The sequence below is a fragment of the Corapipo altera genome, unplaced genomic scaffold (assembly GCF_003945725.1).
Source record: "Corapipo altera isolate COAL_440 unplaced genomic scaffold, ASM394572v1 44, whole genome shotgun sequence".
Lineage (NCBI taxonomy): Eukaryota > Metazoa > Chordata > Aves > Passeriformes > Pipridae > Corapipo > Corapipo altera.
In genome coordinates, this window is record NW_020884880.1 from 7,974,233 (window position 1) to 7,989,726 (window position 15,494).

At 35.5% G+C, this 15,494-nt stretch overlaps 1 protein-coding gene across 4 annotated transcripts in view; it reads right to left on the reverse strand.

Moving 5' to 3' along the window:
* Positions 1-15,494, reverse strand: part of ISPD (isoprenoid synthase domain containing) — a 111,452-nt gene that overhangs the window by 31,964 nt on the left and 63,994 nt on the right. For all 4 annotated transcript variants that reach the window (XM_027639283.1, XM_027639281.1, XM_027639280.1 and 1 more), the window contains exon 9: positions 11,537-11,665. In XM_027639283.1, coding sequence (XP_027495084.1) covers positions 11,537-11,665 — 129 coding nt within the window. The remainder of the gene's footprint in view (positions 1-11,536; positions 11,666-15,494) is intronic.

Here is a 15,494-nt window from a genome sequence, read left to right on the forward strand (position 1 = left end):
AAATGAGGAAATCACCTGAATTCACTAGGCCAGTTGTTGACAGAGCACTAGAAAGAACATAACTAACATTCGTTGGATGATTCTAGGCAGTAAAACTGTAAAACACTTCTCTCAATCATCAGGAGAAACAAACTGCAAACAAATCACTTAAGCTTTCAGTAGAATGTTAAAAAGCTAAAAACCTGCATCTACAGATAACTATAATTGTCATCTTTTCCAAATTTTCAATTTATTGCAAAGTTTATGCAAAATTTTAAAAAGTACTGTGCACTTGCCTTCTCTTCCTGTGACACACTAGTAAGAGTTATTAATAAGTTCATCAACAAAATCTTACATCAACTGGATGTAATAAATGCATGGTTAGCTGTTATTTGATCAGAGTAATGGAGCACCTCTCCTATGAGGAAAGGATGAGAGAGTTGGGACTGAAGCCTGAAAAAGAGAAGGCTTCAGGGTGACCTAGCAGCCTTCCAGTATCTGAAGGGAACTTACTGGAAAGATGGGGCAAGACTATTTACAAGAGCACGTAGTGACAGGACAAGGGGGAATGGTGTCAGAGTATGTTTAGATTAGATATTCGGAAGAAATTCTTTACTGTGGGGGTGGTGAGGCACTGGAATAGGTTGCCCAGGCAAGTTGTGGATGTCCCATGCTTGGCAGCATTCAAGGACAGGTTGGATGGGGCTTTGAGCAAGCTGGTCTGGTTGAAAGTGGCCCTGCCCATGGCAGGGAGGTTGGAATTAGATGGTCTTCAAGGTTCCCTCCAATCCAAGACATTCTATGATTGTATGATATTTAGTAACACAGCTAACTATCTAAAATTAGTTTGGGAGTAAACTTTAATAAATGGAATTTTGACATACAAACAAACATGCTTAATGGAATTTTACGAGCTCCCAAAAAGTGCAATAAATCACCCAAAACATTTTGAAGCTTTATAAACAAAGCATACTCATCTCCTCGTCAAAAGATTTAGAAACAGGAAATGCAGAAAACATATCATGCCATAAAAAAATTAACTCTCCAAGCTATTTCTTCTAGAGAAATTCTAGCTTAAATTATTTTTATAGAAACAGCGTACAGTACATAGAAGCAATACTGCCACTTTCAATACAACTTTTAAACAAGGATTTGGTATGGCTTTATGAGAATGGGTTTAAATTTACTCTTGAGCCACATTGTATTGCAAGACATACCAGGGCAAACTACCTTTAAAACCCCTGAGTGAGATATCTAAGGCATTGACAAAATTCCCCTTTAAATCTGGCACATCGCTAGTGCCAAGTAGAGACTGTTGTTCAAAAGAAGGTTTTTCATCACTAAACTTTTAGTAGCAATTTAGCAGCTAAGATTTGTTGCAGAAATGTCAGTTTTAAAGTTGTTGAAGGTTTATTCGAAAAACTAAGTACAAAACTAAGCAGGTATCAGTTACAGAGTGGAACTCTCTTAGCATATCCATTAGTTAAAGTATGATTACTCTGACTGAAACTTCAACTTTGCTCACTAAGAGTTCCTATACACCTGTCACAGCATCAGAGTAATTATAACTGATCATCTACTAATGCACACAGAGGACACCGTGGTTTCTAACAGACCAAACCTGCCCAGCCAGAGATGGAAGGTGAAGTCTGAGAAGTGACCCACAGCCTTATGTGGGTCTCCCATGTTGACTGACCTAAAACCATACTCTGTTTAGAGGTTCATTTACCTCATCCTCTCCTGCGGGATCAAACACCCATTTACAAATTTACCAGATCATATATCTAGCATCTAAAATCTGCCTTACCTCCCTTTGTGTTCCTGAAAATGAGCTTATGATAAAGTATTGGGTGGAACAATAAGTTTCTCCTGAAGATGCATTTGCAGTACAGCATAACAAAATGGACAAGCAGTTTGAGAGAAAATGTCACAAAATCCTTTCCTATCCTAAAATATCTCCCCTCTTAGACTTTATTCCCTAATGGGATTCTAATAATATTATCTTTTTCTTTTTCCTTCTTGATGGATAACATAATGCTTAAAGAATGTTTTCAACAAAAAACACTTTATCTATAACAAACACAGCATACTCTGCTCCCATAATTTGAAGATACTCTCAATACAAACTTTCCACTGGAAACCTTTTCCGTACAAATTTTCAGGTAACTAGACCTTTCATACCAACCACTGTTGAACAGGTTCTGAAAAATTGAAATCAGCAAGGTTAAAGTGTAGAACCTAAATATTTCAGTCTCTTTGCAGAAATGTAATTATTTTTAGGACATAATCATTTCAGTGTGTTAATTATTCATCAGGATGCAAAATAAAAGTTATATTCCTGACTAATACAAGCATCTGTACCATTTTATGGATGGTTTTAAAAATTCAAGAAATAAACACAAATTCTAAAACATTCATACCTTTGCCTCAGTTTTTCTTTTGCCCAAACACAAAGTGCCAAGCGCAGACTCCTCCTCAGCCACTGCCACTAACTGTTAAGAAACAGAATTCAAAGTGTTTTATCCCTACTCTAGGTGACTGCATCATGTTTTGCCCACTCATCCCATACTTTACATAACAAGGACTTAAACCTCCAAAAGTTATGTAACATACACATCTAGTAGAGAAGGAGGGAAAATGTTTTAATAAAAATTTCTTATCTACAGGACGAGGAAAAGCTGCACATGACCAGGAGTCAGCACAAGAAATGGAGCTTCACTCTGACCCAGAGAGGGTGGTCATTGAAAGAAGAAATTTAACTTTTACAGAAGTAACTAACACCCCCTCTGCCTTCAAAGACAGAATCAAAAGAGAACATTTACTCTCTGCTTCAGAGGCAAAGGCACATGCTGTCCCTCTCGACAACACCAAGTATTTTTAGTTCATGAACTCTATGAGCACATAATGATAGTTATGCCATAATTCCATGGAGAAATCTTTGTGCCTTGAACATTGTAAGCATAGAGCACGCTTTGAGGACAAAAATGAAAAGCTGAAGTTTGGAACTGGTATCAGATCTAGTTGAAGGAAAGCTCTGAAGTCATTTTACCTCATTTTGATTAATGAAAGATCTCAAAGGACAGGGAGAAGCATCTAAAATCGCACAGCTCAGGGAGTAAGTCTGTGTGTAGTCAGTCTTACAAAGTATACTTCATTTTACTGCCATTGTTTAAGTAGAAATCACACATTATCTCTGTCTCAGATCTTTTGCTAAAGTTTTGCCTACAAAATTCAACACCTGGTCTGCTGAATTTAAGCAGAGAACACCAGAATTAAATACACGAGTTAGAGACACTTGAGCATGTAGCTGCATAAGAATGGAAAGACTGAGTCAGGGAAAAAGTTGAAGTGCACACTTGTGCTGTTGCCAGTACCACACAGGTTGAATAAAACTCAAATGTAAACAACCCCATTTTTTTAAAGATTCAGCTTGGTGGAAACTTCAGAGATCAAATGAAACAGATTTATTTAAGTACATTCTGAAGTAATGGGACATGACACTCAGAAGAAAGTAAGAATTTTGAGCTGGTGAGAAAGTACACTGTAAGGCTTGGAAAACAGTTAAAATACTATTTAGGAAGATGAATAAAATTTCGCTTAGGAAAGCAAGTGCTCAAAGAATGTTTTAAAATCAAATATAATGAGTTCAGACTGAAAGTGCTAGAAAATCTATAATGGTGCAATTTTCCACTTTTATTCAATCAAAGAATCTGATAGGCAAATAACTTCCAGAAAATACTTCACAACAAAATCCAGATTAAAATCACTATCCAATGGAGGTTTCCTATGATCTGACCTCTGTTAATCCTAAACCCATGCATTTCCATATCTTAAGAGAACAGTTTAATCTAAGTTCTCTGCATCTCACAATCTTAAGATATGAATATATTTTCATATTCAGATGTTTCAAAACATTTTTAGATGAAAGCCAGCAGAAATGTTTAGAAACTTAACATTAGTGAGACAAAGCTGCCACAAGACTTGCTCCTGTTATCCTTAAAGGTTAAAAAATAAATAGCCCTCAGCAACCACAAGCAAGCAGTAGAATGCACTCAGAGATTGTTCTGGCCTTATGATTGGTGAAGAGAAACAACAAATATTTATTGGCTGTAAGTGAATTTGCTTCTCTCTCTGCTTGGACTAGCTACTGCTTTCAGCAAACTCTGTAAGCTGCTTGGTGTGAATATGGGTAAGCAGTGCTGAAGGAGCAAGGGTGTGTTTGCACTTTGAATGCAGACACTGGCCAGATAACATGAGGCAAGTGGCTAATGAGAGACCATGGCTGACAAGGGCACAAACACGTGTTCATACACGTCAGGCCCTTTGCATGAAAATGTTCTCTCACCATTTCTCCATAAAGACAGAGATACACAGAATGTGATTGGAGAGACAGAGCACCTCTCCTACAACTGTAGTCTAAGAGAGCTGGTGTTGTTCCACCTGGAGAAGAGAAAGCTCCAAGGAGACCTTATAGCAGCCTTCCAGTACCTAAAGGGGGCTTATAACAAAGATAGGGACAAACTTTTTAGTAAGGTCTGTAGCAATAGGACAAGAGTTTTAAACTAAACTAAAACTAAACTAAAACAATGATTTTAAACTAAAAAGTGGTAAGTTTAGATTATATATAAGGAAGAAGTTTTTTACAATGAGGGTGGTGAGACACTGGAGCAGGTTGCCCAGAGAGGGGATAACATTCAAGGTCAGGCTAGACAAGGCTGTGAACAACCTGATCTATTGGAAGATGTCCAGGCTCACTGCAGAGGGGGTCAACTAGATCATCTTTACAGGTCCCTTCCAACACCAAAGATTATCATTCTATGATATAGGAGAGGAAAACTATTCTCATACAGCACAAAACCCCACATATTGGAGCTGAAAGATAGTCAGTATGCATGAAACATGTTGTGGTAGAAATCTCAGCAGGGAAAAGACAGCTATGACATGTGGTTGTAGCTGAAAAAAAAGAGAAAAATGTCTGTCCAGATATGACAAAATTTGTAAATATCTGCTGAATAACAAATCCATAGAGATGGGCCACTACAGGATCAGGAAGATCCTCGAAGCACAGGACAATAATAACAAAGCAAGAAAAGAAAAATGGTAATAGAAGAGAAACAGAACTGAAGGATTTGTTTCCTGTTACAGTAAACAGAAAATAAACAGGTCAAATGATAAGAAATCTTGCAAAAAGAATCACGTAGTACAGCAAGACCTACAAGAAGAGTCAAGATTCTGGGTTCTGAAAGAGCCAGAATCAAAAGGCAAGAAAGAGAAGGGCAACATTGCAGACTGAGGGAAAAAGACAGAACGAACTGCAGGTGAGTGGCTGGGGAAGAGAGAGTTAAGAAATCAAATCAACACAAGAAGAAACAATGTTTTGTATTATATTTTACATTTAGGATACAGATCCATCACAGAATGGAACAAAGTTAAGGAAAAGAGCCTGGATTACATATGTTGAATATAAAATGACAAAGGGATAAAAATGAAATAATGAAAAATTGAGGACACTTGTTTAAAAGAAGGTAAATGAATAGTTAAGAGTATTAAATCCTCACAGGAAATACGGAACACAAGGTAACCATACTGAAAGCACAAAGCCAAATGAGGCTGCCTCACAGGCCTGGGGGGAATGGCTCAAGAAAGGGCAGAAGGAGGGCAGTATGGGAGGTTATAAAAACAAGAAGGTATCCTTCAAAAATATGTAGACATGCCCAGATAGAAAAAATAGAGAGAATAATATGTTTTGGCATAGTAAATATAAAAAAACCAGTACAGCAAACAAAAAAGCCCGAACCAACCATAAAAAGATTTTGAGGAACAACTAGCATACAGAGCAGAAGCAGGAAGTCTGCCAGAGAGTCTGCAGGGCGAACTGATGATCAATGGGTACAGAGGGTACACAGGAAAGACACAGTGATTGCAGGGAAACTACATTAATTCTTTGAATTGGTGTGGGGAAATTCAAATGCCGGATCCCCTCTTTGTTAATGGCCAACTAACCTGTAAAACTGCAGTTACTGTAGAAGAGATATGGAAGAAATTAAAGAGAGGAATGTGACAAATCCTCAGGACTATGGGGTATTCACCCAACAGCTCAGTTCCTAGTGGTGTGCATCATCTCTAGTCTAAAAATTGCCTCAGTAGGCACGACTGTGTGGGAGTACTTTCAAACTTAAAACAAGAATAGAAAGCCATACATCTGTACCAGACAATTTAACAAAAATGTTAAGTACTCGACAGTAATAGCAAAGGGCAAGTTAAAGATGATGGTAAAGTAAACATGTCTTTCTTTTAAGGTTTGACTTTGCAATCTTACTCCATTTCTTCAAAGGACAGTTGATTGAATTTACTGGGATTTCCAAGACTCTCAACAAATTTCCTTGCCAAAGGTCCTAGAAGATAAGACAGAAGTCCTCACAGGGATAATTTCTTGCTCCAGAGTATAGAGAGTAGGAGTAAATGGTCAGTCCTCAGAACAGAACCCACATAGTTCAGGTGGGATTTGTTATAGGATCTATGTTGTTCAACACATTCATAAATGAACTGGAAAAATGAGTAAACAATAACATGAATTTGCTTATGATACAAAGTTCATTAGGGTAGGGGGTGACTAAAATGAAATGCAGAAAGATCATTATGAATTGAGTAAATAGGCAATAAAATGATAAATGAATGTAAAACAATACCTGTAGATTTCACATTTTAAATGATGGGAACCTCAGCAGACCAGAAGAAAGAACTTGTGTTTAGGACACTATTTTGTGAAGAAACATCTCCCTTTCTTTGTTTTCCAGTCTATCTAGTTGTTCATTAGGAGACACACTGGAGGCTAAAAGTTTACATGGACCTCAGGGGACATGACAAGAGCATGAAACAGAAATCCTTCAGGACCAGTTATCTACTGAATCGCATCTCTGGAGGACACCATGGAAGCCAGGTGAGAAGACTAATTTTTAATGCCCAGCTTAGCATTGCTTTAAGTTGAGAACTGCAGCACTAACAACTCAAAAGTGGAACTGTCCCTAAACAGATACAGGGAATTTCAGAGGTTTCTGTTAGGCAAGCTAGCAATGGAAAAGTTAAAAGCCATTTGTTTGCAAACAAAATTTTGTGTCAAAATCCTTTCATCTTAAATGTTTATATGTTTCCACTAAGAGATAGCAGGTCAACATCAAAGCTTTCATAAGGCAAAAAAAAAAAAATCAGAATCATTCGTACTAACAGATTTGAAGATGAAACTCTGATGCTCATGGTATTTTGTTTTGCAAATGGTTCCAATTCAATGTTTATTTCCTATTACATTAAAGTATCTAGAATAATTAATAATTACATACTTTTCTAAGTTGCTATATTGTATATTTCATATTTTCTTTTCCTCTAGAGAGCTCAGCATTTCAGCTTTAATCCACTTGTTCCCCAAATTCCAGTCCATACTATGAAGCTATTTTAGAGTAATATATTTTATACAATTAAAATATTCACAAAAGAAACAACTGGCAACCTTTATTGCCTAACACTGCCAGAATGGCTGAACTGGGGTGTAAGAGCAAAGATGCTTAAAGACTATTTTATGAAGACAGGACTTTAAGATAAGTCTACATGCCTTAATCATTTTGGCTGACAAGGTGATGGAAGAACTCTGATTTCTCCAATTATAAGTTCAATAGCTGAAACAAGACTAAAAAGGTCATGTGTAAGAGGCATAAAACATTAACCTCATCATTTAACAACCTCAGCTTGTTAAACTCCTAGAAGTTGTAATAGCAGAGACAAATTGAGCAACTTTCTGACCTTTCTCTGACAAAAACCTATACAGTTACTTAATGAAAACCCAAAGGTTACCAATTATTTTTCTTAAAAGCCCATCATCCTCAGACTGGGAATTTGGTACCGCACTGCAAAATTAGTTTGTGGAAATGCTTCATTTGATTGCCCTTAGTAGAGCTGCACAGTTATAATAAATCTACTAATTTATTACCTGTTTTGGCTAGAAGAGCATGAAGACTTCAGGGGAAAAAAGGAAAGGCAAGAGAGAGAACAACAGAGAAAGATAAGCAGCAAGAGAAAATGAGTAAGAAAATATATACACGAAAATATATACAAGAGCATGTATGCATGTATTCAAGGTAGACACACCGAAACCCTAAAATAGAAGAATAGCAGTCATAATTTGTTGATCAATATGATCCACACTATCTACTAAAAAAAGCAGTAGTATAGCCAAACAGCTGTGCTTCCCACAACTGTACACACCAGAGTGCTGCAAGTAAAAATGAGATTTCAAGGTTCTGTGTTTATGACCTTTCCTGACTCAAAGTCCAAAGTTTAACCAAAACTTTGGTAAATTTTGAACTAGTATATTTCTTAATTGGCTAATGTTCCAGAAACATCTTTTTTAATTTCTTGACAACCTCTGAATGGTACAAAACAGATGAAGAAGGCTTGTTTGATCAAACAGATTTCAGTTCAAAACACAAAGCCACCTACCTTTTTTATCATTTCTGCATATATTACATAGCAGAAAAAAAATATTCACTCATTTATTTCTCTGGAACTACTCAGCTTTCTGTCTTTCGAACATTAAATTTGGAACAGATTTTCTGGAGTTAAGTAGTATAAATATTTCAATGACAGGAATCTTAGAACTTTCAAACAATTACGATACTGATACGTAAAAATATATACAAATATGTTGTACTAACAGCAGTTGTTACAAACAGTATGACTAAATCTATGTTTAAAACCTGTGCTATTTTCAGGACTTCCTGTAGTTTCTTGTAGTTCTAATTCAGAAGTCAGTGTTTGTAAATCTTTTTCTACCTATTGCAAAATATGCATTAGTGACTGATTGCAGACAGTAGTAATAATTAAAGATAAAAGAGTGTCCAGCCTCCATAAGTATTCATCTTTGGATTTACTGATGAATGACCAGCTAGGACTTTGTATTAATAAGCTTACAGATGTTGATTTCTATTAGGTTACTCACATAGAAAATTTCAAAGTGATTTGGTTTTCCTCTCTGTTCCAAACTCTGTGGAATCAAGATCACTCAGGCTCATCACACATTTGCACAATTTTCCTTGATGAAAGGATGAATAGGCCATAGGATCCCAATACTTCAAAGCTCAATTTCTGACTCTTGAAAATACTAAACAGTAATTAACAGCCTTAATGACTTCTATGAATAAATGTAGGTTTCCAGATTGATTACGATCTATTATGTCATTGCAGAAGAAATAAAAAAATGGCATTTTGAAAAACAACAAAAAAAGAAGTCCTCAAGCAGCATTCCTATCATTTTAATCAGATTGCAATCATTTGACCAATTCAGTTATAATTCTTAAATGAATTAAGAAGCATGCAGGGGTCATGTAGGGCAGGTCTCATTTGTTTTCAATGAGTTTTCAAAGCTTTACTTTGTGATCTTACTTCATTTGCCCTTCAGGCTCATTATCTCACTACTAGTTGGCAAACCACCTTCTGCTTTGCGGATTATTCCATTTGGGGTTGTGTTCCCTGTTTTGAGAACTACTGCCTTAATGTTTGCACATAATACTATATCAAGGGATCTTTGATGAAAAAGAAAGCATAAATGTTTACCTTTGGGGTTTACCAAGTCAGACAGAAAACACTTTTAGCACTCTTAAGTATTTCTTGAGCCATGAAGCACACTGTAGATGATCCTCATCTTCAGAAAGTCTTTAAGGCTACAATAAGTGTCCAGTATGTTTGCATAAGAAATCACCCACAGTTCAGTTTTCTTTTAGTTTCAACAACTTCATAACAATTATTCTATTGTGCCATTTGTCTCTTTTTAGTGTATGGACTGTGATTTTTCTGGCTGTCAGTGAATAGTTCCTTTATCTTAATCAAACAGAAGTTTCAGAGGCAAAAGTATTTGGAGTCCCCTTACCCCAGGCAAGCCTTAGCACATATTTGCTGTTCTGACCCTACATTTTGTCATTTACCTCTCTGAAATAGGATTATTTTAAATTAATACAGTTCTATAACCAAGATATATTAGTTATTAGCATTGCTTTCATATTTTAAAGCTTTCTGTGGTTTTCTATGTCCATCCAAACATGCTTTATTTTGGATGATCACTGTTCCTTTTTATTCTTTGTGAAAAGTAATAAAGTTATTACTGAAACCTACAGACCAAGATTTTATTACTGTAACCTTTACAAGCTTCTGAATTTGAACTCCTATGATAGGAAATGCTGCTTATATTTTCTGCGTGCTGACCATTTTTTGTAATTCTCTTACCACCAAGGACCAGGAACTTCCATTCAGATCTCTTACTGCTCTTATACATGCTAATTAACGTAAAATGGTTTTGTGCCATGGTCATAAAAATCCACCAAAGATTATAAAAGTTTTCCTTTTCCCCAGCTTTACTTTTCAGCTTTACTAACCAGTGCTATCCACATAAGTCTCTTTGATCCACTTGAATACTCAATGAATTTTAAAAGGATAAAATTATAGTTACGCTCAAGTAATATTTGCAATGTTACTTTTTACCATGCTAGGGTGCCTCAGAGCTGTTTCCAACAGTTATTCAAATTGTTTTTACTAAAGGAAGCCACTTCACCCTGGAAAAAATGGGGTTTGATAGTACCAGAAAGAAGACTGAAAATAGTTGTATACCCCTGTATGTTTTACAAACAAGAGACAAACTAAAATCATATAATAGCAATATTCATATTCTGTTGGCATCAAAAGTTTGTAAAAGCATAAACTGACAGGTATTGATACTCATAGCTCTTAATAAAACCCGAGAATTTGAAGGGATAATCAAGTGTTTGGTATACCAGAAAAAGACACAAAACTATAGCCATATTTAACAATTATATATAAACACCTAATTCAACAAAAAAAAAATCAGTTAAGATTACATTTATTCGTCTTTGTTAAAATTCCTATTGAATATCTAACTTACTACTTCCTTCACTGCTGACTGAATTAAGAATCTGCAAAACTATATCTGCACTGGAGGCAAGGCAGCCACTCTTCTGGCTGAAAGAACATGTATCCCAGGCAAAATGGTTTATTTTAAATAGCTTTTGTGAGTACAAAGGATGCTGAAGTGGTAACTCTTTTTGCTTCCAATTGAGGCAATTTACTACTATTACAGAGACAGACACTGTCTCAACACCTATATGCTGTGCCTTTCCTGTCCCCTGAATACCAAACACTGTTTTGATGAGGGATGTAAAATACTGCTGAACCACTGACTGAATGCACTTTTACTATTTTTTACCTTTTTAACGCTGCACAAAGCAAGTTTCAAAGCAGAAAAGCAAAACGGGCCCTGATGTTTTTATGTGCTTCTAAAAAATGTTTACCATTTATTCCTCCCAAATCAAAAAGCTTACATTTTTGCCTATAACTACAGGCTTGTCTGAATTTTGAACAAGAACAGGCAAGAATCTTCAAAAAAATCCTTTTCAAGTCACATTTATTTCCCTTTGATTTTGTTTTAAATGAAGATTCTACCATTAATCATATAAATGGCAAAAGAAGATAATTTGCACATAGAAAAATAATTACATACCTTATATTGGATAAGGACACCATAAACCAAAATGTTTTTCTTTTTAGTTTCCCTTGCAAATTTCTTGATGCTAGCTAGTTCTTCCATCCCAATGCTGAAAGAATTATTTCCTGATATATCCAAGTACACCTGGAAAGGAACAAATAAGGGAAAAAAAATCCAATTTTTCCATATTATGCCATTCTAGACTGCCAATTTTTTGTTATGTTTTAGTGTTATGTTAAGCACACATAAAAATACAGGCTAACAAATGTTTTTCTTAGCTAGCTTCTATTACTATGGAACTCCACTGTTTATACATTTAGTGACATGAAAATTATTTCTTTTCAAAACACAATGAAACCAGAACACATCAAAATACAATGTAATAACTGCATCTTAAAAATATTCAATTAAATCAGAAAACAAACAGCATTCTTTTCTAAGTTCTATTCTAGCTTTCACAGTTGGTTGGGGTTTGTTGTTTTTTTTTACTATCAGGGTACTACAGAAATACAGGTGTTTTTCTTAAGCCTCTTCAAGGTTTTCAAGAGTTACATTCTTTAAAGTTTTATTTTGAATTTACTATCCTTTCAGTATAGCATATTAGTTGCCTAAATTGGATTAATTTCAAGATAACGCTTCAAGTTTAAAAAGCAGAAACTACTTCAAAAGAAGACAGAGATACGACTATCCTGAGCTCCTGGTCAGGGAAAGGTAGGTCTCATATCCATCAGGGATACTGCACAAACATGGTGGGCCTAACGGGATCTGAACTAGTATTTCCTGGGAAGTTATTAACTAGTTCAACCCTTTCCCAAGGCTTCTGTATTCCATAGTTTAATCAATTTACTTTACAAAGCTTCTATTAACTGTAGAAATCAAATTAAGGATGATGATTCGTACATATAAAGTTTTGGCATCTATTAACAGTAGAAACACCTCTTCCCTAAAACAAGAACGTTTTTCTGGCTGAATGATTCCATTGATGTAAAATTTATCTGTGACCAGTACACAGAAGTAGAAGTATAGAGGTTGTCCCAGAGACCAGCGCTTGGGAAAATTATTTCAAGTTCTCTTTGTACCTTATGTTCAATTTATCCTGACAACAAATAGGTCTTCATCCATTTTTCCTAGCAATATTGTCCAACTGCATACTCACCAGAAGCAAAGCTATAGTCTTCTACTACACAAGCAGAAATTAATTTTCACATACTCACTGTTTTGTTATTTTTTACCCAAAACAAAGCTAAGTACTGCTCATTTACAGCCATTTACAAGAAATTATAAAACTTATTATTTTAAGAGAACTTAACCTATCTCCTCTCTACCATTAACCTGTTTCACAGCTTTAAAAAGAGATTTTTCTCAAACTTACTTTTGTACTGAAATGCAAAGTATTCCACCTACAGAGCTGAAGTACCAGTATTCCTTTCTTTCTAACGGTAAGTTATAGCAACAAAATAAAAATCATAGCCATTCATCGCTTCTACAAACACAAATATGTATTGCTCAAAAAAGTAACGTCAGTTTAAGAGTATAATTAATTTGGTTATAACAGAGGTGGAGAGGACACTGGCTTGATGCAAACTAATAATTGCATGAAATTTACTTCTGGGTTTCCTATTTCTCCTGTAATATTAATCTTTCCTTTTGTCCAAATACAGCAGTACAATTGCTGCTTCAGCTTACAGATGCCTCAAAATAATCCAGTCAGGCACCAAGATAAAGGACAGACTTTGAAATCTGTGGCAATTGACAGGCGGGAATATGGACAGAAGTCATCATGTCCAGTGCAAGCTCATCCTTTTACTGGGACAAGGCTCCCCAGGCTGGTTAAACAGACAATCTGGCACAACAATAACACCTGTCACTTTTACAACTAAAGAAGCTGACTACTGGAAGGAAAAATAAAACTTTTTCTCTTAATTATCAGATTGTTATGAAAAAGTTGCTTGTGTTGTGAAATCAAAGAACAGACAAGAATTTTCCAATTACACAGAAGTCTACATTAGACTGTTCCTAATTATGAGTTTAGAATTGAAGCAGTTAGCTGCTCTCGTCATTTATGCTTTCAATTCTTCACTACCAGAAAGAGTTTTGCTTTTGAGACTAGAAATGCATAATGTTTCCCTTCCAGCTGGTACCTAAGACCTATGCATTTAATTGTCACTGTATTGCTTAAAATTGTGATTCACATTTGTCTGAGAACTATTAATATGCCCTTTTATGTCAAAAGAAAGTATCTTATAGGAGTTTTCATGAACAATTCTTTCAGGTTATATGTTAAGCAAAGTATATAGGAAAGAATAAAGCAGAGGAAAATCCCACTCATGGGCCTTAGTGAAAAGGACACCCAACACTGACTTTAATTAAAAACCACTGAAGGAAATTTTTGTCCCCCATACCATCTGTAATGAGTTTTAGGGATCAGAAGTTTAAAGGACTTCAATGCTTCCTAGTGATTAATATGAGATAATGATTTGTTTAACTAATTCTTTAGTAATTTAAAACATAACTTCCAGATTTCCTATTTATTCCTTCTCGTATTTCTAAAAGATAGTGTGGTACTTCCATCAAATGAAAGTGTAGCACCACTTTGCAATTAGGGTATGTCATTTTTAAAAAATACTTTTAACAAATATATGTGTCTCTATGTTTTAAATGTCAGTAACTGTTTCCACCTCATTATGAGACTTTTATCCGCTGTCTAGTTCTGGGAAATTTCAAGTAGTTGCCGGATCTGGGGTATAGGAAGAAGTTTAAATGTATAATTTTCTCCTAAGGCTATTTTAGAAAGAGTTCACCTGAACAATTTGTGCATGCAGCAAGCTGCTCAAGCAAGTACACTTTCATTAAAAACAGTGCTGGGTTCTACAATGATTTGAAGGTGTAGTATCTCAGGGGCAAACCCCAAGTTTCACAGTGAAGCATTATCTGCATTCATACTTGCTTCTTAGATATTAAGACCAGAATATTTATAGCTACAATATTAAGTTCTCACATTCCGTGCATCACACTAAAAAACATATTTAATTCAAAGTCCTGGCCAGAAAGTAGCTAAGAATCGGGCACAAAATAAGCATGCTTTTAATACCTTAGCTGGTTGATGAACAATTTCAACTTTATCTGCACACCCCCAAAATTTAACACAGACAGAAATGTTTTTTTATATTGTTGATATAAAAGACTAATGAAAACATTCTCAGTCCAGAAAAGAGCATTTTTCACATCCAGTAGCCTTGTAAATGGGTAACTGAATGGGAGGCTGCCCAGGAAAATGGTTGAGTCACCAGCCCTGGAGGTATTTAAAAGATGTGTAGATGTGGCACTCGGGGACATGGTTTAGTGCTGGACTTGGCAGTGCTGGGTTAATAGTTGGACTTGATGATCTTAGAAGTCTTTTCTAAACTAATTTTGTGATTCTACGCAACTTTTTTCCTTTGTAAAAGTAATAAATCTTCACGATATCTCGTTTAGTTGTAAGTTCAGTAATTGAATTTCATCATTTAAATTTCAGTTTAAGCTAAAATTCCAAAGTAAATGCTCAGTTTTACCCCCAGGTCACTACACTGTGCACTTTAGTAACTATTCAGGACCCATGAAAAATATTCCTTTTGCAAAAGCTTCATATATGGAATTATACTTTAAAATCACAACGTATTATCTTGTGTTATTGCTGGAGAGTGTAATAAATGAAGTCCAGAGGCACACTCTTTGTGACAGACAGCATTAATGACTTTCATTCCACCCAATACTTCTCACCCCTACCTATTAAGCCAGAAAACAAAATGATAGAATTAATTGGAGCTGGTTACACTGCATGGAGACTTTCAAATCTACTCATATTTTCTGCTTTTTAACAGTCTGAACAAAATAAAAGTCATGTACACTTCAGCTGTCATTTGCATAAACTGGTAAATTATTCTGGTATTCATTTCAAATATTAAGATTCATTATTATTCTGGCATTCATTTCG